The 22,404-nt window shown below is 43.2% G+C and overlaps 1 protein-coding gene across 3 annotated transcripts in view; it reads right to left on the bottom strand.

Moving 5' to 3' along the window:
* Window positions 1–22,404, bottom strand: part of rapgef5a (Rap guanine nucleotide exchange factor (GEF) 5a) — a 180,102-nt gene that overhangs the window by 71,080 nt on the left and 86,618 nt on the right. For 2 of the 3 annotated variants that reach the window (XM_072575316.1, XM_072575318.1), the window contains 2 exons: window positions 1,071–1,186; window positions 632–720 (listed from right to left, as the gene is read on the bottom strand). In XM_072575316.1, the coding sequence (XP_072431417.1) occupies window positions 632–720; window positions 1,071–1,186 (205 nt within the window). Of the gene's footprint in view, window positions 1–631; window positions 721–1,070; window positions 1,187–21,730; window positions 21,755–22,404 lie in introns of those variants that run through there. The other variant, XM_072575319.1, reaches the window with a different exon arrangement.

The following is a 22,404-nucleotide window of genomic DNA, read 5'->3' as shown; positions in this document are numbered from 1 at the left end:
GTTCAGATTTGACCTAAAGAATTGTAGGGTTAATGTTGATGTTTAAAGGTCCGTAATAGCTTAGAAGCTTTTACTCTCTTTAATGGCACTAAAGTACCATTAAGTTTGCAATGCTAGTTTAATTCCGCTCTCTAATTATCACTGGATTACAACAATGCTTTATCTCTTAATGCAACATGACAAAATCCTAAACATCCTAATTCATTCATTTTTATTATCAATTATACTGATACTCTGTCTCCTGAGTGTGATGCATGATTTAGAACCACATTCCCTTAATTTGCTATGAATGTACAATTTGTATTATGGGTAGGAAGCAATGGTGACAGTCAACTAACACAGAAAAAAAATCATTTGAGTTTAGCTTTCTGCAAATGATGAAACAAAAATTTGCTTCCAACAATATAAAACAGTAAAAAGGGTTAAAACCTCAAACTTCAGTAAGACCTGAAGAGCTGGTTAACAATCCTTATAATAAAATGTTCCACAAAATATATATATATACTTAAGCAAATAATAAAAATATTTAAAGAAAAAGGAAGAGCTTGAACTTCTAGCATTATTAATTTAAACATATATCTCATCATATAAATGTATCCCTTTGACTTTAATAGCAAGATAATGGTCATACCTGCCTCTTTGCATTCACCTTCCTCCAAGTGCATACCTTTGAGCAAATGCTCTAGAATCTTCTCAGGAGTTCCAGCCACCACCTTATACCTATTAGAAAGTAAAGATTCCACTGAGTCATCTTCTGCTGAAGATTGTGAAGGATTACTCCATTCATCTTCTGAATCCTCATCAATATATTTAAAATAAGGCACATCAAAAGCTGGCAAAGTCAAATCAGTGCTATCTTTAAAGATTTCAGAAACACGTTTGTTTTCCATATAGGGATCAAAAACTCCTAATACTGAACTTCCCATACTGTTGCCTTATTATTTTACTTCTAACTACCAGTGCATTATATAATTTCAGTTTTGCCTTTTGCCCTGTCTCACTCCAAGATTCCAACTGATCTGATCCATCCGGCTGCTGAATGCTCTGCAGAGTAGAAGTGAACCACTTACCTCCAATCATTTTGGACACTCCCTGCAGTGGGGGCTGGGCTAGATGACGACATTTTTTTCAGGATGAGTACATCTTGGCCTCGTTCTTTCAGTCGAACTGTGTTTACTTCATCGTTCTGTGACATGAGAAAAGAAACACATTTTAGACTTTCAAGGGCTTTGCACAGGAGCTGAGAGGACAGATTCATCAGCTAAGAAATAAACTGCTATGTTATACAATATTCAGTAGAAATCTGGCTTCTTATTTTCCCTTCCGTTTGTGCTGGCGACTCACAGCTAAATGTCATTTAATTGTTCACACACAAGGAGCTAGATGGCTCGCGTATGCTTCAGAATAATACGAAGGCAAAGAGTTCAATCCCAGGGTGACCCTTAAGATTTCAAGGATGCTAACTGGAGGAATACATGTAAGCAAATTTTGTTTATTACACAATTCTCTTTTAAAGACAAAATCACTTTCTCCCAATTCACTTATGTGTTCAGATTTAAATGCAAGAGATTAGGAGACAATATTCCAACTCTCTCGAATTATGTCAATTTACTACAAAGGAAAAAGACAATGACTTTGATTGGTATTAACATGAATTTGCATATTTTTGATTTAACAGCTAAAAATAATTTCTGCCAGCAGGCTAAAAATAACAGGCAATTTATGAGGTGGCAGATCCAATCAATTTAAGTAGCTCTGTATATTTAAATTAATGACTTTGTAGGCATCATTCTACGATCAGCAGCACACTTTATTCCCAGTTACAAAGTTAAAGTTCAATTTCCACTCCAAAAACTTGAGTACATCATTCGAGAGGTTACTGCAGTGTCAGAAGTGCTACATTTTCGACTTCCTTGAAAGCGTCATCGCTAATTTGTTAACCCGCATTACACCAATGAAGATGCTCCCATGTCGTGGCGATAGAGCCTGGAGAAATCTCAGCTCCGCCAACACAACCTTTAAAGTAGTCTCCCACACTTCTTTTATTGATCGACGGCTCAGGAGGCCAGTGATGGGCTGGATTAGGAGTTAAACCAGAGCACCTGAGAAAAGCCGAAGAGGTTGGTGAGTTCCCGAGGTGGGCTAGTCAGAAAATCTGCCTGAGGACTCTGACAATGTCCACAAATTTAAAAAGTTAAAACAGAAAAAAAAACCTCTTGCGCTCAACTCCTCATCCTTTAAGCCCCATCCATACTATTTAATGTCACTGCAGTCACCCTATAGTCCTTCATACACCATGTGCCACCCTATGGCCATCATCTTTTGCCCCTCATCTGCCCTCTATCATTCACATGGCCCATTATATTACACTTCTGACAACTCTCTATCAACCAATATCTCTCACCCACTATCCTTTTCAATTCCCTCACCATGCCTTCTCACTAATTATCCAGCATGCCCATTAATCAGGAAGCATCAGGAAGTATACTGGTTATGTCATTGTTGAAAATAATACAATCTCATTGGTACAACCTAAACATCCATATTCAAATTCCTTATGAAACAAACATTTCACTTGAGTTTTCAATTAATTTTGTTAGCAAACATTTCAGTTAAGTGGTAGTACCTTACGCCAAAAATCATCTTACACAAGTTCTTAAAATCGGATGCTAATAAATATTTCTGTTCAATGAGGAGATGGGGTTGTCAATCAATAGGTTTTCACATTGTTAAATTAATAATTTGGGAAATCAGTTTTTCAGAAGTCAGGAGGGGAGTTATTTGCCACAGAATTCCCAGTCTTTGGCCTGTTTTTGTAGCCATAGGATTGACATGGTTGGTCCACTTCTGCTTCTGGTCAATGGTAACCCCCAAATTTTGAGACATCTAGGTATTTCTAAACAGGTCTTGATAAATTGCACAGTTCCAAAGGGTATATGATTGTTTGGGAAGCTTTAAACTAGGTTGGCAGGGGTGTGGGAACCAGAGTGTCAGGTCAGAAGATGCAGCAGTTGGTGTAAAGGTAGATGCAAAGGTAGAAGCAGAGAGACTGTGAGGAAGGATAAACTAAAATGGCAAGAGGATGGGAGTCCAGGCAGAAAGGCAGAAGGAAGCAATGAAGAGACCAGAGCAAACATTAGAAAAGAGAAAAGTAAAATTGGGTGACAAAATCATATGCAAAAGACAGGGAGATTGCTAGATTCAAAAGGAACAATGAGTATCCAATTAAAAGCTGAGGTTACGAAAGTAGCCAAGAGAACTGGGAAACAGGAAGATTGGGAAAACTTTAAAAAGCAGCAAAGAACCATGAAGCAAGCAATAAAGAAAGGAAAGAGATTATGAATGCAAACTAGCACAGAATATAAAAACAAGAAGGAAACGTTTTTATAAATATATAAAACAGAAAAGAGTGGCTAAATTGGATGTAGGTCCCTTGCAGGATGAGAAAAGGGAATTAATATTGGGTAATGCTGAAACGGCCAAGATCTTGAATAACTATATTGTGTCAATCTTCACAGTGGAAGATGTGCCTAACATACCAAAGAATGATTTTAAGGATACAATGGGAGGTGAGAACCTCAATTCAATTGTTATCACTAAAGGGGTAGTGTTGAGCAAACTTGAGGGTGTAAAGGTAGATAGGTCCCCTAATCCTAATGAAATGCGTACTAGGGTACTGAAGGAAATGGCGGAAGTTATAATAGATGCATTAGTGGTAATTTACCAAAATTCATTGGACTCTAGACAGGTCCCGGCAGACTGGAAGACAGCAAATGTCACACCACCATTTAAAAAATGGTGTAGGCTAAAGGCAGGTAACTATAGGCCAGTTAGCTTAATATCTGTAGTCAGGAAAATGTTGGAGGCTATCATTAAAGAATAAATAGTGAGACATTTGGATGGAAAGGGTTCCATCCGGCAGATGCAGCATGGTTTCAGGAAGGGAAGGTCGTGTTTGACAAACTTACTGGAATTCTTTGAAGGTGGAGGGGAACAGGTGGATGTTGTAAACTTGGATTTCCTGAAGACATTTGATAAGATGCCACATAAAAGACTAAAGGTAGATAAGACTCATCCATAAGATAAAGATGCATGGAGTTGTGAGGAATGTATTAGCATGAATAGAGGACTGGTTAACAAGTAGAAAGCGGAGAGTTGGGATAAATGGGTGTTACTCTGGTTGGAGCAGGGTGCTGCAGGGGTCAGTGTTGGGCCCACAACTGTTCATGATATATATATATAACTGGTTTGGAAGAGGAGACCAAGTGTAACATATCCAAGTTTGCTGATGACACTGAATTGAGTGGAAAGGCAAACTGTGGAGGATGTGGAGGGTCTGCAGAGAGATTTAGATTGGTTAATTGCATGGACAAGGATCTGGAAGATGGAGTACAATGTTGGTAAATGTGCGGTTATCCACTTTGGAAGTAAAAGTTGGAGGTCAGGGTACTATTTAAATAGTAAAAGATTCCAGCATGTTGTTGTGCAGAGGGACTTAGGAGTGCTCGTACACGAATCGCCAAAGGTTGTTTGCAGGTGCAACAGATAATCAGAAAGGCAAATGGAATATTGGCTTTCATTGGTTGAGGGACTGATTTTAAGAGCAGAGAGGTTCTACTGCAATTGTACAAGGTGTTGGTGAGGCCGCACCTGGAAAAATGTGCATAGTTCTCATCTTCTTAGTTGAGGAAGGATATACTGGCTTTGGAGGTGGTGCAGAGGAGGTTCCCCAGGTTGATTCTGGAAATGAGGGGGTTACCCCATAAGGAGAGGTTGAGTCTCCTGGGACTGAAAGAATGAAAGGGGATCTTATAGAAACATATAAAATTATGAAAGGGATAGATAAGATAAAGGCAGGCAAGTTGATTCCACTGGTGGGTGAGACTAGGACTAGGGGACATGGCCTCAAGATTAGGGGGAGTAGATTTAGGACAGAGATGAGGAAGAAACTGCTTTTCCCAGACAGTAGTGAATCTATGGAATTCTTTGCCCCAGAAGGCAGCTTCATTAAATATATTCGAGACACAGTTGGATGGGTTTGTGCATGGTAGGGGAATTAAGGGTTATGGGGATAATGCAGGCAGGAGGAGCTGAGATGATGGATAGATCAGCCATGATCTTAATGAATGGTGGAGCAGGCTCGATGGGCCAAATGGCCTACTCCTGCTTCTATTACTATGCAACTATATGCACCATTCGCACCCAATCCTCTTCCTGTCCCGAAGGATAGCTGACTAGCCACCCATCCAAAAAAGACCATATTCCTGGAACCATATCTGCAATGGTTCCTCAGCTCTCCAAAGGGGGCCATAAATAGCCTGAAGAAATGCACTGAAAACAGTCCTGTTCTTACCTAGTTGAACCTCAGTAAACCAGGGACTCCAAAATCCTATCTCACTGGGGACAGCTGGTAAGTTATTAGCCAGCTGCTTCCAGGAACAGTGCATTTGTGAACTATGGCACACATCATTCCTTTCCACGTGGAAACTAGAGGGGGCAGATTTGGATGTAAGAATTGCAATTCTTGACAAATTCCATCATTTTCAACATGGCAACGATGCTGTCCTTCCTAGAGTAAATCAGGGCCAATATTTTATCAGCTGTTAATGGCTTAAGGATATGCTGAAATTGTAAAATGTGCTATATCAGCAAATTTCTTATTTTTTATATTTTGGACCAGAATTATAATTTACACTCGGCCAGACCTAAATGGCTCTAACAGACAATGGACCAGTGCCTAATTTATTTTTTGACTATCTTGCTGACTAATTTGACGCACAAACTAATTTGGACATTTCAAAATATTATTGCACAGTTTCAATGGCTATGTTGAAAATACATTCAAGCACACGTTCACATGGAGCAAATGAGTTATTGTCACAGTTAAAAATTCATATAAAAAACGTGAGACCATTCACAAGCTCTTGTTCCTTACCATTAGCCTGATTAAATATGCTGAAGACTTGAAAGCAGATTTGAAATTCGATCAATTCATTAATTAAGAGGTAGAAAGGTTTCCAATGTGAAAGCAAAGGGAGGGGAGGATAAGTCCATGTAGGTCTGCTCCTGAGCCTTACCAAAGTGGTCATCAACAGGTCCAGGCTTCAGGCCATGGAGGGAGTGTGGTTCCTGACTATCTACCCCTCTTCCGCAGCTCTGTTCATGCCCAGGTGTCCTTAGAGATGGAGCACACAGCACACTAATACTCTGTAGGCCCGCAAAGAGAGTTGGGCAGTCCAGTGGGTGGAGTGCCCCATTTCCCTTGCCAACTCCATTTTAGTTTAATTCCCTCCCCCCCCCCGGATTCCCTCATTTTGGTGCAATTGCACTGTCCTGGACAGGGCTTCACATGTAAGTTGATCATTGGTTCGGGTACATGGGTGACTTGGTGGTGGAAAGAAAAATCATTCAGTTTTGTGTGAAAGCATTTCTGGAGATAGAACAGGGAAAAAAAAAGCAGTGAGAAAAATAAACCCTTGGTGGAATTTAGTGCTGATAGCATGGGAAGGATTTAGCCTAAAGACATGGAGGAGGTTTGCAGTTGGTGAATCCACTTCAGCAGTCAATGGGACCCAGCGTAGCATCTTCCCAACTTGGGTGGTCAATGAGAGGGCTGGTTGGTCAGCAGTATCGTTAGGAACAGTGCCAGGCTAGGACTGAATCTGGAGGAGAAGACTGCACCGGTGATCCTATATGCCTGTAGGCTGATAAGTGGAGTATGGGCACTGAGAGGTGACACTGCCAGTTGGTGTGATGGTGATGGTGGGGTGGGGAGACAGTGGTTTTGTGGTGTGTGGGTCAATGAATGGCCAAATAAGATGATGTTTCCGCTACAAAGCTTGGAGTCTGGCAGAAGGTCGTAGGATTTTAAAAGGTATCTCTCTATGCAGCAGAAGATCTATTCACCACTGGTTAGATGCCAGTTGAGGCAAAAATAATCCATTAATTGACTACTTAAAGTCTCTCAGTTGGGCTCTGGCCCAGAAGGTTCCTCCCCAGAAAATTCCAGCCCTAGTATTTCAAAAACTGATAAAACAATAACAGTAGATTTCTAAAATAAAACAAAGAACTGTGGATTCTGGAGATCTGAAACAAAAGCAGAAATTGGTGGCGAAACCTAACAGGTCTGATAGCACGTATGAAAAGAAAGCAGAATTGATACTTCAGGTCCAGGGTTCTGATGAAGAATCGCTAGACTCGAAGTGGTATTTATTAAAGACTTTACTTATTGCAGACTCTCAGCTCCTCCAAGCTGGCCATTCCAGGTCTTCTCCTTGAACTACTGCAGTCCTTGTGGTGATGTACCTTCAGCACTAGTATTAAGTTCTTTCTAAGACACTGGTACACCAATGATGAATAACTGGCAGAGCCATCTGAATTGAAAGTTCTGTGATGTAGATGGGTACTTTGATTTGATAGTGTTCCCATAATATTCTTGTGATGGCGGAGATCTCAGTGTTCAAAATCAAGGGAAATAGCAGGACTTTCAGTGGCAGTAGTCATTACCTGCTGATGTATGATATGAATGCCACCTACCATTTCACAGCCCACGTGTGAATGTTATCTGGACCCTGCTATGTAGTGCAGAAGGTGGTAATGCCACTGTATTAGTCATCCAAAGGCCCAGGAGTCTGGAATTAAAACCTAACCTAAAGTCAACAATGTAATGATTTTTGTAAAGTGCCATCTGGTTCACCAAAGACCTTTAGGGACAGAAATCTGTCATCCTTACATATTCCAGCCTACTAGTGACACGAGAGCCACAGCAATGTCGTTGGCTCTTAAGTGTCTCATGAAGTGACTTCAGCAAGCTACTTAGTTCCAAGGGTAATTGTGGATGGGCAATAAATGGTGGCCCAGCCACATTTCATGAACAAATGATTTTAAGAAAAGTCAGCCCAGGCTACTTCATTATCAGAGAGGCTGTGGGTAGAGATGTAAGCTGAAAGAACAGCTGCACTCCTCACAATATGACAGAGTGAAGGTGTTTGATGGAGCAACCGAAGATGGCTGGGCTGCTGACACCTCCCTGAAATACTTCTGTAATTACACACTCTGTCTTTGATGATCTGTCTCTGTTAACTGCAGTTATTTTGCTAACCATCACATTGTGACTCTCGCCATTGAAGGGATTTCTACCTGATTCCTCCTGAGTTTGCTAAGGCTTTTTGATGCGATATTCAATTTGGCTGTTGCCGTGAAGTCCAAAGCAATTACATTCACTTCCATAAAGAGAAAATACTGCAGATGCTGAAAATCTGAAGCAAACACAGAGAATGCCAGAGACACTCAGCAGGTTTGGCAGCATCTGTGGAGACAGAAACAGAGATTTCAGTCTGCATGATTCTTTGAACCTGGGACTCTTCAGAAGAATCATATTGGATTCAGAACATTAACTTTCTTTCTCTATCTGGAGTTGCTGCCAGATCTGCTAAGTAGAAACTGTTAAGTTTCTCCAGCATTCTCTGTGTTACACTCACTTCCACATCTGGATCAAATCTATGACAAGGTGTGGAGCAGAATGGTTTGAGCAATCTGAACCACGTATCTGTGAACAGGTTCGAAATGAGTAAGTGTTGCTTGATGGAACAATAGATGACTTTATCTCATCACTTTACTAATTATTAGGCCGGACTCTGTAAAAATCATCAATGCAAAACTGTTTCTCACTCTCATCAAGAAGACCCCCGAGCACACATAGAGAAGCTTGTTTTTGTACAAGCATCTTTTTTCAGAGGCAAAGCATTGCACAAAGTGGGATAGAAGGCTGTTCAGAAGGTTAGGAGATACAACAATTATTCCTTTCAAGTAGTACTTCAGGTTATTTTCAATGTTGTTAGCATTTAATTCCAACAGCAAGCTATTACAACTGCACAACCACTGATAATGTCATTGACAAAGAACAGAGTCATGAACTCTCCATGACTATCTAACATATCACTGAGTGAACAGAAGGCAACTTGTGTTAAAAATGTAGCACCCACTGTTGTAAAGCCTCAAGAATTTTCATCTAATGGCACAAATGGAAATTAACAAAACTGAGAAAGGCTTTTATTACATCAGATTAAGCCAATATAGGAACTCAAGATTGTTAACATGACTGGTGAGAAACTATGGTTTAAACTGTTGCTTCCATGATATTTCCAATTCATTCTATATTAAATAAAGTTGATCATTAGGAGCAATATTTCTATTCATACATGGTGGGACGATTTGCAGCAATTTGTTCAAAGATCCTCTGAAATAGTCAAGGTAGGGTTTCGAGCTGAAATGTTAGTTTAGCCTGTTTTTGGAGCAAGACACCATTGTGGTAAAGAAGTTACATTTGTCAGTGAATGGTCATCACAAGGCTTATTAAGAAGCTGATTGCACTTAAAAGTGCTACCTAAGCAAGGGTCATGCCAACATGATTCCTAACACTTGTTCTATTCTTTCTATATAAAGAGTGCACACTATTTCACAAGCAATCCCACAGAAACTGTGCATAGGAGCTTTAAAACACAGGTGGTTTTGTGGAAGGTTTAATCAAGAAATTCACCAAAACTTCAAAATAATTATTCTGCAAATTCTCCAAGAATTTCGCCCAAAAATGAATGAGCACTGTCCAACTCCATCTTATTGAGCCCATAACAGGAGGGACCATGAGAAAGGGAGTAACTTGCTCAAGAGCTTCTTGCTTAAGTCCTTTCTTCATCTGGATGAAGACAGGAGAAGGAATAAGGCCGGGCAGAGCAGCACCATTTGCAGGAGGGAACATTAATGTTAGAAAACAGACCTGAATCATGGGGCATAATCTTGTGGGACATTTAATGAAGTGGCAACGTGCCAACCTCTACCTTCACGCTCATCAAGTCTGTGGCAGAAAGGGCTGTGAGTAGTTTTCTGACCCCACCATTATTAAGTCCCACAGTGGGAAATTAATGCTGACTCAGGGCCTCCTCTCACTGCATTAAACTAGGTTAAGGAGTGGAGTCACCATGGGGACAACACGGCAAGCAAACCCAGGAGTGTTTGCCTGCAGTTCCCAGGGCAGGTCCTTCACTCAAAAACACTTGGTGCCTGATGGAAGGGCACAGCGTCATGAAAGGGAGTTCCCAATAAGAGCCAACACCAACCCTTGTTGCTCGCAGCTTCCTTCTCACCATCATCCACCTCTGGTCTAGGACCCAGTGAAGATGCTAGGCCTGGGGTGAGTGGAGTGCGAACAGCAAACATTACCTATTCGACGACACTGTTGGGGAACTGTGTTGCCAGCCTCAGATTGGCCAGCAGTGAGCAGTATGCTGCCCTCCCCAGGGGCAGTGTTGATCCTGAGAATGACCTGCTACTGGGCCGTCAGATGCCCGAGTGTAAAACAAAATGTAATAGGCCTTCCCAAGAAGAGGAGATACAGAGCTCTCATTGGCTCCCTCACCGGAGGCTGAGAACCTCAACAAGGTTCTGCCCTTTGGGTCTAAGATCAGGGAATAAAACATCTGCAGTTGGAGAATACAATACAAAAAGTCAACATGGATTTCAAAAAGGAAGATCAACTCCCCACGGGGGGGCAGTGAGGCTACTTAGCACTGGTAGGCCATGCCCAGGGGCTGGGGCTGCTGTGTCTGTTCACTGCCAGCTCTGACTGATGCCCATGATTTACCCTCAATGTGATTAGATTAGATTAGATTAGATTACTTACAGTGTGGAAACAGGCCCTTCGGCCCAACAAGTCCACACCGCCCCGCCGAAGCGCAACCCACCCATACCCCTACATTTACCCCTTACCTAACACTATGGACAATTTAGCATGGCCAATTCACCTGACTGGCACATCTTTGGACTGTGGGAAGAAACCGGAGCACCCCGAGGAAACCCACGCAGACACGGGGAGAACGTGCAAACTCCACACAGACAGTCACCTGAGGTGGCAATTGAACCCCGGTCTCTGGCGCTGTGAGGCAGAAGTGCTAACCACTGTGCCACCATGCCGCGATCATGCACAGGACTCTCATTTCTGACTTTCCATTGTTTCTGTGACATCAGGTCATCACGGAGCACGTGCGTGCCTTTTGCACCATCTAGTTGTAGCTTTCACAACAAAAAACGGCCAAGAGATAATGCAACACTAAAAGATGGCAGAGGTGGCAAAGTAAGAGGTGTTTGGGCTTCCAGTTCATCCACTCCCTCTTGCATGACCCACTGCATCCTTCTTTCTTTTATTATTTTATTTTTCTTCATTTAACTTTTGAATCATATTCATCTTTTCTTCTTTCTGTGGCTGTGGTGCTGGAGTGAGGTTGCAGGGAGTTGTTGAGAGGCAGATCCGATCCGTTCCTCGTGGCCATGACATTTGCGGCTTGAGCAATTATTCAAGCGTCGATGATTTGGGGTCCATTGTTTCCTCTGATGTTTTGGCGGCATCTGCAAAGGCCGTGGAGTGAATGATCTCTCTGTCCTCAGGAGTTACTTTGGACGGTCAGTTGGTTCTCCGAAGCTGAGACCTGGTCCTTGAGAGTTGGGACTGTCTCCTGGCTATGGCGGTGGCTGGAGTATCGGTGACAATGAGGCGACTTTGGCAGAGGCGACATTCTGGTTCCAGTCAGCAGCAGTGAGGGCTGCTTCAACGTGCTTCCTCCTTGGTGTTGTGTACTCAGTGAATGGTTTGGTAGCTGCGGAGTGAGGTGGCATTCTGTAGCCACTTAGGAAATGAAGAAGTCAAATATGGAACGAGAAATGAAATTTGGCCTAACTTTGTATGCTTCTAGTTTCCGGTTCCAGTTGTTCATTGTAGTGGTCGGTATATTGGGTCTAAGTCCATGTATTTGTTGGCTGGAGTCCGTGGAAGACTCATCCACTCATCCATGGACTCCATCAACAAACACATAGATCTAGACCCAATATACTGGCCACGACAATGACCAACCGGAAGCAGCAGGAACGGAACCAAACAAAATTCCAGAAGACACAGTACAGCAGTGCTTCACAGATGATATCACCTAGGCAGGGGATGAAATGTCTGCAAATCAACTTCTCAGCTCGGCAAACACACTTACAATTACGGCAACTGGCATCCGAGCCACAAATCTTTATCCAAACCTTATATATGGAACAATAACTTACAATTATTATCATTTGAAAGAAAATTTCGCCCAACAGACATAAGAATTAGAATCTCAGCCATTTTGCTGTGAGATATTGCTCCATCAGATAGGGGTTTTTTTTCATGTAACAGCAGTATGGTGGTACATTCAGTATCTGATTTCCCCTGGACACTTTCGAACTTGGAAAGCTTCTGAGGTGATTACAATAAAGTCTTGAGCTGCAATGCCAGTTTCCACCACCACCAACACAAGACCTGCATTTTTATGAGGGACTCAAAATTTGCGCTAAGAATGACCACTAGTAGAATCATTGAGCTCTAACGGACAATTAAATTCTTACAATAAAAACAGAAAATGCTGTTTCAAATCTGAGTTAACTCTTCTTCAGAACTGAGATTACTAAATTGATTACTGAACTGAACTGAACTAAATTACCTGTTAGCATAAATTAAAGAGGGTCAATAGCAATTTGCAGTTAGTTCTGTAATTAACAGTTCTCTCCTAACAGTGATCAGCCTGAATGGGGGTACAGGTAAAGAAGTTGTTGATGAGGATTATGAACAATATTCTTTCCAAACTGTGAGATTGTATCATCCTACTCGGGGCACACACAATTTGACTCCATAGTTACCACACATGCTGAGCTTTGCAAAATAAAAGTGAAATGGGCGGCACTCTTAAACAAATGACTTCCGCACACATTAAAAAAAGAAGAGGGTATGTTGATTGTAAGCATTAGTTGAGAAAGTTTCACTTGCTGTTGGGAATCAACTGACCAAATAGCTTTTTGAAGACAGTTTTGAAGACAGTTTTCAGAAGACTTTCTGGGCCATGCCGCCAAGACTCTGCCAACACTCTACTGACATCTATCCTGAAAAATGTATAAAAACATCACCCTAGCAGAAGAACTATTGTAGATATTAGACACCAAGTACAAATTACCAGGAGAACATTAAGGATGGGGATCACATGAGTGGACCCCAGTTGTCAAAATGAAGATTAGGAAGAAGACATAGGGCTATTAGAAATGCACCATGAGAGAGCTACAAATAGGACAGCTTGTTGGTACACAATAGCTTTCTTCCTCCACCAGATCCTTCAGTGGTGCATCGAAGGACCTGTATGGCCTCCCTCTCAATCCTAGTATAATCCTGAAATGTCCCACAGGAGGTCAGGCAGTGCATTCCACACCCTGAGTAAAAGTGAAGGCAAAAGATCTGTTTCAGGACAATTGCTTCTTGCCAGAACTTGAGTGCTAAATGTGCAGGGCTCTGCTTTAGCACCTGCAGGCACATTTTAATCATGGTAACTAGCCACAAAATTACATACTGAAACCTGATATTTAAGTAGGCTTGTCATTTATCACTTAGCATTAGTTTCCACCCTTTTCTCAATTCCCATGTTTTGAGATATCCCAAGTAGAATAGTACCTGGCAAAATGTGCCATAACAAGTCTATCAACATAGAATTCTGTGAACGTATTTGTAATTCTCAACTGCTTTATCGTTGAGTCATTTGACTGAAATGTGATATTTCTTGGGCATTGAAGCATCTAAGAAATAAACTCCATATTCAACTCCCTCATTTCACATTCATTGTCAAAATCAATCAAAGCAACCTTTACATCTGAAGAACTGAAAAACTGAAGCATCTTTCTCAAATGGCTTAATTGATATTTAGACTGACTGCCCTTCACAGGAAGGCAGCATTTGACCAAATGTGGCACCACAGAGCCGAGCAAAACCGAAATCTTTGGGAACCGGTAGGAGGCATACCTCTCACAACGAAATATGTTACAACACAAGGTTAAACCCCTCTGCTAATTTAAACCAGCAACACAGAAAAGATTCACCCTGTGCTGCAATCTGTTAAAATTCGAGAGACAAAGTACTATCCCAAAAGTCACTATTTAAAGTAAAACTTAACAACTTTTTTTTTAAGTTTAGCAGAGAATAATTAACAAACAACTATTAACAACTCCTTTCTCTAACCTATCTTTTACTTTCCCCTCTACAATACAAGTCCAATAAAACCCCCGATTAAGATTTACCAAAAATTCAAATCTCAAACCAGCCAGCTGTCAAATCTTCTCTTGGTATCTTTGGCTGTACATTTGTTTTCCAGGTCAATGCTGATTTTTTTTTAGACAAATCCTTTCTCCAGACATGTACCTCTCCAAGAGCTCTTACTAGCAGCTTACATCTGTGGTCTTTTGGCAGTTTTCTCCCAACTGTTCAATCTTTTCCAGTTTTTTACCCCCAAAACATTGGATTAGTTCATTCATTTTAATTTTGTCAAAATACCAATTCAAACTTGATTGAAGTTTGGTATCTTGGGGCATAATTTAAACTGACTGACTGAATTTGAATTTGTTTTTGTCTCACAGCAATCCAGCCAGTGCTAGCTGTTCTGACCAAGCATTACATTGTTACCTTGTTCCGGACTCTCTGTGCCTGTCCAAGTCCTTGCTAGTTTTCAACTCTCTTAAACGTACAGTACCCCTTACACCTTCATAACAATATTGAAGACCAATCATCTCAACCTCAGGACAGAATTGCAGGAATTCCTCCGGGTAACACCTTAGTCCCAGTTACCTTCAGCTTCTTCATCATAGGGTCAATACGCGGGATGTTTGTTAATAATTGCACATTGTTCAGAATAATTTGCAACTCCCCAGGTAAAGAAGCGGAGTGTCCATAGGCAACAAGACTGAGGCAACATTCATGCTTGCCTTTGATAAGTAGTAGCATTTAACATTCACACCTGAAAAGTACCAGGCAATGGCCACTTGAATCTAAACACATTCCTATGACTCTCAATGGAATTACCCCATAATTGAATCCTCCACTGCAACACCTTGGAGGTTACAACTGGCCAGAAACTGAACTGGACCAGCTGTAAATTTTGTAGCTACAAGAGCTGGCCAGAGGCTTAGGATCATGCAATGATTAAGTCACCTCCTGACTCTCTGAAGTCTGTCCATTATCTGCATGGTACAAAGCTGGAGTTTAATGGAATATTCCACTTGCCTGGACAGGTACAACTCTGACATCCTTTGAAGAAGTTTTCACCATCCAGGACAAGGTAGATTGGCACCCCATACATCATTGAAAACATTCAGGCCTTCCTCCACTAATACATTGTGGTAGTATTGTGTCTGTAGTATATAGAATCTGCAGTGCAACAATTCACCATGGCTTAGACAGCACCATCCAAACCTGTGAACTTTAGAAGAACAATTGCAGCCGATACATGGGAACATCACCTGCAGGTTGTCCTCCAAACACATAAAATTCTGTTGCTGGGTTAAGATTCTGAAACTCCATTCAGAACAGCACTGAGGGTGTACATACACCGCAATGATTCAAGATAGTAGTTCCCCATTAAATTCTCAAGGAAATAAATGTTGGCTTGATCAATGACGCCCATGTTCCTTGAATGTTTTTCCTGTGTCGATAACCCTCATCACATAAGCAGCATGGGTAGATAGTAGGATTTCCTATGTTTACTTACACAGATGTTGTCAGTAAAGCCATTCACTGAAGGAATTTTCTTTACCAAACCAGGAAGCATTCAATCATCATTGCACTCAGCCTGATCAACAACCTTTTACTGTTTGGGTTTGTAATATTCCCAGCACATCCTGGTGAATCTCTCTCAATCACATTCTTCCTATAGTGTGGCAGCCAGAACTGCACACAGTACTCCAGCTGTGACCTAATGTTATATATAATTCCATTCAAATTCCCACTCTCTCCTATTCAGTGACTTGACTACTAAAGCAAATATCACACGTTCCTTCTTCAGGATCAATGGACTTGCACACCAAGGTCTCTCTGATCCTTTGTACTTCCTCGGGTCCTACCATTCAACATGTATTCCCTTGTTTTGTTGTTCCTCCCAAAATCCGTCACCTCACACTTTTCAGAATTGAATTCCATTTGCCACTGTTCAAGCCCATCTGACCAGCCTGTCCGTATTTTCCTGTAGTATTTTCCTTACTATTTACAACAGCCAACAGCATTTTTCTAAAATTTTTCTAAATGCTGTCCCACCAAGTTCTCATCTGAGTCCTCTGAACTCAGGTGCAGTCTTGACCTCCTGAGAGCTGGCACCTTATGATTCTTTCTTCCTGACCTATTTGCTGCCTATTCATTCCCAGTGACTCACCATGTGCATTGACACTACATCCACGTGCCCAACCCCCCCACCAACGCCCTATGGGGCTGCCATCTCCAAGTTGTGTAGACTTGTACATCTACAGTATTTGGGCTGGTATCTGTGTGACAACTGACAAAGTTTATTCCTCCCTCCATGTATTTCACATCTTCAGCTTTCAGCCTGCTACAGCCTTGGCAGGGCAAGTGGCAGTTATTGGGCACCTGATAGGCAATATTGAACAAAGGAAACAGTGGGTTATGGAAGCAACAAGTATAAGGTATATGGTTAGACCATCTGTAACTTACACATCTGTAACTTACTGCAGTGATTTGGGATTTGAGAAGATGTATTAGACAAGAACATATCACCTTCCCGATTACTTCAATAGTGTCACAGACCTCTGTGAGAACTGCTCCAATTATTCCCAGCACCATCTCATCTACGGGGATGAGCAAATGAGAGATGCCCATCTCTCCCAGTTCCCCCGCTCTCCCCTCCTCAACTACAACTTCCATTAGCTGCTGGTTATTATAGGTCTACTGGCCTTGCAACAGAAATGGAAATATGTCAGTGAATGTACTGCAATGGGTTTATTGATGGGCCTGCCATTACTGAATAGCTGGCCATGTATGCAGGCTGATAGATGCTGCTGTGAGATTTCCAGGAATTTAAAGTGTGGATGGGTGGAGTGAACAATACAAATGACAATAAGATTTCAGTTGTGGTTGACAGAGATTGTTAGCAGGTGAATGAAGGAGCCATGGTGCATGGAGCAATGTGAGGTGACTTGCATCATTGGTAGGATATGGAATCTGAAGGTGCACTTACTGATCTTGACCATCTGTGTGAGGAGAAAGTGAGGACTGCAGATGCTGGAGATCAGAGCTGAAAATGTGTTGCTGGAAAAGCGCAGCAGGTCAGGCAGCATCCAAGGAACAGGAGAATCGACGTTTCGGGCATCAACCCTTCTTCAGGAATGAGGAAAGTGTGTCCAGCAGGCTAAGATAAAAGGTAGGGAGGAGGGACTTGGGGGAGGGGTGTTGGGAATGAGATAGGTGGAAGGAGGTCAAGGTGAGGGTGATAGGCCGGAGTGGGGTGGGGGCGGAGAGGTCAGGAAGAAGATTGCAGGTTAGGAAGGCGGTGCTGAGTTCGAGGGATTTGACTGAGACAAGGTGGGGGGAGGGGAAATGAGGAAACTGGAGAAATCTGAGTTCATCCCTTGTGGTTGGAGGGTTCCCAGGCGGAAGATGAGGCGCTCTTCCTCCAACCGTTGTGTTGCCATGGTCTGGCGATGGAGGAGTCCAAGGACCTGCATGTCCTTGGTGGAGTGGGAGGGGGATTGAAGTGTTGGGCTACGGGGTGGTTGGGTTGGTTGGTTCGGGTGTCCCAGAGATGTTCTCTGAAACGTTCCGCAAGTAGGCGGCCTGTCTCCCCAATATAGAGGAGGCCACATCGGGTGCAGCGGATGCAATAGATGATGTGAGTGGAGGTGCAGGTGAATTTGTGGTGGATATGGAAGTGTCCCTTGGGGCCTTGGAGGGAGGTAAGGGGGAGGTGTGGGCGCAAGTTTTGCATTTCTTGCGGTTGCAGGAGAAGGTGCCGGGAGTGGAGGTTGGGTTGGTGGGGGGTGTGGACCTGATGAGGGAGTCACGGAGGGAGTGGTCTTTTCGGAACGCTGATAGGGGAGGGGAGGGGAGGGAAGTATGTCCCTGGTGGTGAGGTCCATTTGGAGGTGGTGGAAATGACGGCGGATGATACGTTGGACATGGAGGTTGGTGGGGTGGTAGGTGAGGACCAGTGGGGTTCTGTCCTGGTGGCGGTTGGAGGGGCAGGGCTCAAGGGCAGAAGAGCGGGAAGTGGAAGAGATGCGGTGGAGGGCATCGTCGACTACGTCTGGGGGGAAATTGCGGTCCTTGAAGAAGGAGGCCATCTGGGTGGTACAGTTTTGGAACTGGTCCACCTGGGAGCAGATGCGGTGGAGACGAAGGAATTTGGAATATGGGATGGCGTTTTTACAGGGGGCAGGGTGGGAGGAGGTGTAGACTAGGTAGCTGTGGGAGTCGGTCGGTTTATAATAAATGTCCATGTCGACTCGGTCACCTGAGATGGAAATGGAAAGGTCTAGGAAGGGGAGGGAGGAGTCCGAGATGGTCCAGGTGAATTTGAGGTCGGGGTGGAAAGTGTTGGTAAAGTGGATGAACTGTTCAACCTCCTCGTGGGAGCACGAGGCAGCGCCGATACAGTCATTGATGTAGCGGAGGAAAAGGTGGGGAGTGGGGCCAGTGTAACTGCGGAAGATGGAATGTTCCACATATCCTACGAAGAGGCAGACATAGCTGGGGCCCATGCGGGTGCCCATGGCTAATCCTTTGATTTGGAGGAAGTGGCAGGATTGGAAAGAGAAGTTGTTCAGGGTGAGGACCAGTTCAGTCAGTCGAAGGAGGGTGTCGGTGGAAGGGTACTGGTTGGTACGGCGGGAAAGGAAGAAACGGAGGGCTTTGAGTCCTTCGTGATGGGGGATGGAGGTGTACAGGGACTGGATGTCCATGGTGAAGATAAAGCGTTGGAGACCAGGGAAGCGAAAATCATGGAGGAGGTGGAGGGCGTGGGTGGTGTCCCGAATGTAGGTGGGGATTCTTAGACTAAGGGGGACAGGACCGTGTCGAGGTATGCAGAGATGAGTTCGGTGGAGCAGGAGCAGGCTGAGACAATGGGTCGGCCGGGGCAGTCAGGTTTGTGGATTTTGGGCAGGAGGTAGAAACGGGCGGTGCGGGGTTGTGGGACTATGAGGTTGGAGGCGGTGGATGGGAGATCCCCTGAGGTGATGATGTTCTGGATGGTCTGGGAGATGATGGTTTGGTGGTGGGAGGTGGGGTCATGGTCAAGGGGGCAGTAGGAGGAGGTGTCTGCAAGCAGGCGTTTAGCCTCAGCGGTGTAAAGGTCGGTGCGCCAAACTACTACCGCGCCTCCCTTGTCTGCTGGTTTGATAGTGAGGTTGGGGTTGGAACGGAGGGAGTGGAGGGCTGCATGTTCCGAGGGTGAGAGGTTGGAGTGGGTGAGAGGGGTGGAGAAGCTGAGGCGGTTAATGTCGTGGCGACAGTTGGCTATGAAGAGATCAAGGGCGGGTAAGAGGCCAGCACGGGGTGTCCAGGTGGATGGGGTGTGTTGGAGGTGGGAGAAAGGTTCGTCAGAGGGTGGGCGAGAATCTTGGTTGGAGAAGTAGGCACGGAGGCGAAGGCGTGAGGTCAACAACAGCCTGTAGTTATATAGTACCTCTAACGTATCAAACATCCCAAAAACTTCACAGAGCCTTAGGAGATAAAACATGACATCAAGCCACATCACGCTTTATTAAGGCAGATGACAGTTGCCAAGCAGAGGGATGATGTTGGTGACTATGGCACAAAGTCTATTCAGGAAACCAAGACAATGGCCTGGATTCAATGCTGACACAGGGTCACGAGATAATGGTGTTGGCAGGGAGGGACAGTGATGAGAGAGGGAGCAGAAACTGTGGCAAAAAGGTGTCCTTGCTTCAGCAGTCAGCAGGATCTATGGCCGTATCTAGTCAGGAAGGCCAAGATCAGCAGTACCACTGATCAAAATGGCTATACTGGACCTGCACCTGAAGGACCAACATATATCGTTCAACACGTGCCTTCATAGACCCATAAACAGTTAACTGGGATCTAGGGGCAGCAATGCCAACTGTGCCTGAATCGTAGACTCCTCCCAGAGCCCACCGGGAGGTCTACCATTTGCCAAAATAGCCACCAACCTCTGGTTAAATGACAGTGAACCTGGGAGGGGCCTTAACTTGGCTATTAAAGAGGCTCAATTAGCCTCTGGACAGGAAGGCCATCTTCCACATTCCTCATTGCAGTGAGATGGTATGGCAGTCAAAAAATAATCAGCAAATGACTCTTACCTTCTCACACCATTTTGCTCTCCCAAATATTCCCCCAAACACCACACTTCTAACTCTACTATAAAAAGCCTGGTAAAATTCTTGCCAATGGCTTCAGACTGCTCAGTATTAATCAAAGGAACTTCTGTTCATTGAGCTCATTGGACATCCGTCAAGCAGTCTAATAATTTAGTCAGTGGTGGGGTCAAGCCATTGATGATAAGTTAAAGCAGGGAGCCATTAGCACATGTATGGAGATTGACAACATCATTGAAGGTCAGCATGCAGAAAGGAAATAGGAGGGTTTCCATTGATTGATTGGTGAGATTACCAATTAAAGCATAGTAGAAGGGGGAAGAGGAGTTGTTGATTATTTGGTCAAAAACACATAGGATGCAATTTGCAACTTTGGTAAGAGCTATTTCGGAACTGTGGTAGAAACCAAATGACAGAGATTTAAACACGGATAATGTGGGCAAAATACAGGCATGAATTTGGGAGGTGACAACATAGTCAAGGAACTTGGAGAAGAAAAGAATGTTTAAGACGGGGTGATAGCTTGCAAAGACGGAGAGGTCAAAGGCATTTTTTTTTGAGGAGACTTGATAATGGCAGAAAGAAAAAGAAAAGAGGAACAGAATCTGAAGAGAGAGAATCATTAACAATGACATGAGAGCCAGGCTGGGGACTCATGTGTCAATAGTGTAATGGACAATTGGACAGAGACAGCAGGAAGTGGGTCTCATGGACAACGTGAGGTCAGAGAGTGTATCAGTGGAGGTAGGTGTAAATTTGGCAGAAATGGAAGTGTAAGGTTAAGGTGGGGGGAGGTCAGGGAGGGAGCTTTACTGAGCTGGCTATCAGTAGGCAAGCACTAAATTGATGAAAAGAAATCACTTATTGGAGGTGACAGTGGAGGAGATTTGGAAAAGAGGTCCAAGAAGATAGTTTGCAGTAAAGAATCTGGGAATTATCTTTGATATTGTAGAATGTGCTAAGTCTGGAGGAGTTAATGTTTATGTTAAATTGACTGCACAGATTCCATTGATTTCACAAACAGCCTGTGAGTGGAGACAAAGAGTGCTATTCCAGATTTCCAAGGGAGCAGACACATCTCTACCAGTTCCTAAAATTCCTAGCAATTATCCTGACCAAATGCAGTCGTACTTATTGCCATCATGCAATAACCTCCTTGTTATCTATGAGCAGTATTTCTTCCGTAGATACTCTACAGCAATGTATTCTTTATGTCTAGTTACCAGGTAAGCCAAGGCAAAGCAAAGACAAAGGAGGACTGGTGGCAGTGACTATCTTAAATAACCCTTACTCTGTACCACAGACTGATAGAGGTCGCAAATAACCACAAGGTAACAGGAGAAGTCATTTGGGAAATACCAAAGGGATCTGACCTCCACCATGAGAAGAACAAATCTAGAAGACCCAGAAAAAAAGGAAAATATTCAAGCAAGAGATTTTATGACTTTAACAACATTATAGCTTTTAGGAGACACAGACAGAAACTGAAACAGCATTACAGAAAGAGAGAGATTGCAATAGTCCTGGAAGCGGCGAAACAGCATACCTCAATCTAGTCACCTTTCACTCTTCAGAACTCCAGATCCTCTGTTTGATTCACTTATTCTACTATAGCATTTTACCAATACATCATGTGTTTAAAAGCACCCGATCAAGCTACAACTTGACTCAGACCAAAACATGACGTGATGAGCTTGTGTCTAGACACAATTTTTATGTGACTAAATTGGGTGCAAACATGCTCTTCTGAGACTGATTTGTCAAACCGAAGACTATTGGAGATGAATCAAAAAGCTTGACTAGAAAATTTCTTTTAATATTGACTGCAGATATACAGAAAAAAAATCATATTTTAAATTTGGGAATCTAAGTGAGATTTTAACCAAAACTGACCACATTTTATGTTGTAGACCCACAAAGACAACTCCAATGCCAGCAGAATTGGGCACTGAGATCTACAAATGGTCAAGCTTTAATATTAGAATCTTTACTTAAGTTTAAGTTGGCAAAATCAAAGAAAATTCAGTTGTTTTGCACAAATATGATGGAACCATACTAAAGATATGACAATATATTTTTCTTTATGATAATACCAAGGGCAGCACAGTGGCTCAGTGGTTAGCGCTGCTGCATCACTGCGCCAGAGACCCAGGTTTGATTCCAGCCTCAGGTGACTGTCTGTGTGGAGTTTACACATTCTCCCTGTGTCTGCGTGGGTTT

This window comes from Chiloscyllium punctatum, chromosome 8 (genome assembly GCF_047496795.1).
Source record: "Chiloscyllium punctatum isolate Juve2018m chromosome 8, sChiPun1.3, whole genome shotgun sequence".
NCBI classification, from domain to species: domain Eukaryota; kingdom Metazoa; phylum Chordata; class Chondrichthyes; order Orectolobiformes; family Hemiscylliidae; genus Chiloscyllium; species Chiloscyllium punctatum.
The sequence above is the reverse complement of the archived record's forward strand: the minus strand, read 5'-3'. Positions and strand labels throughout refer to the sequence as shown.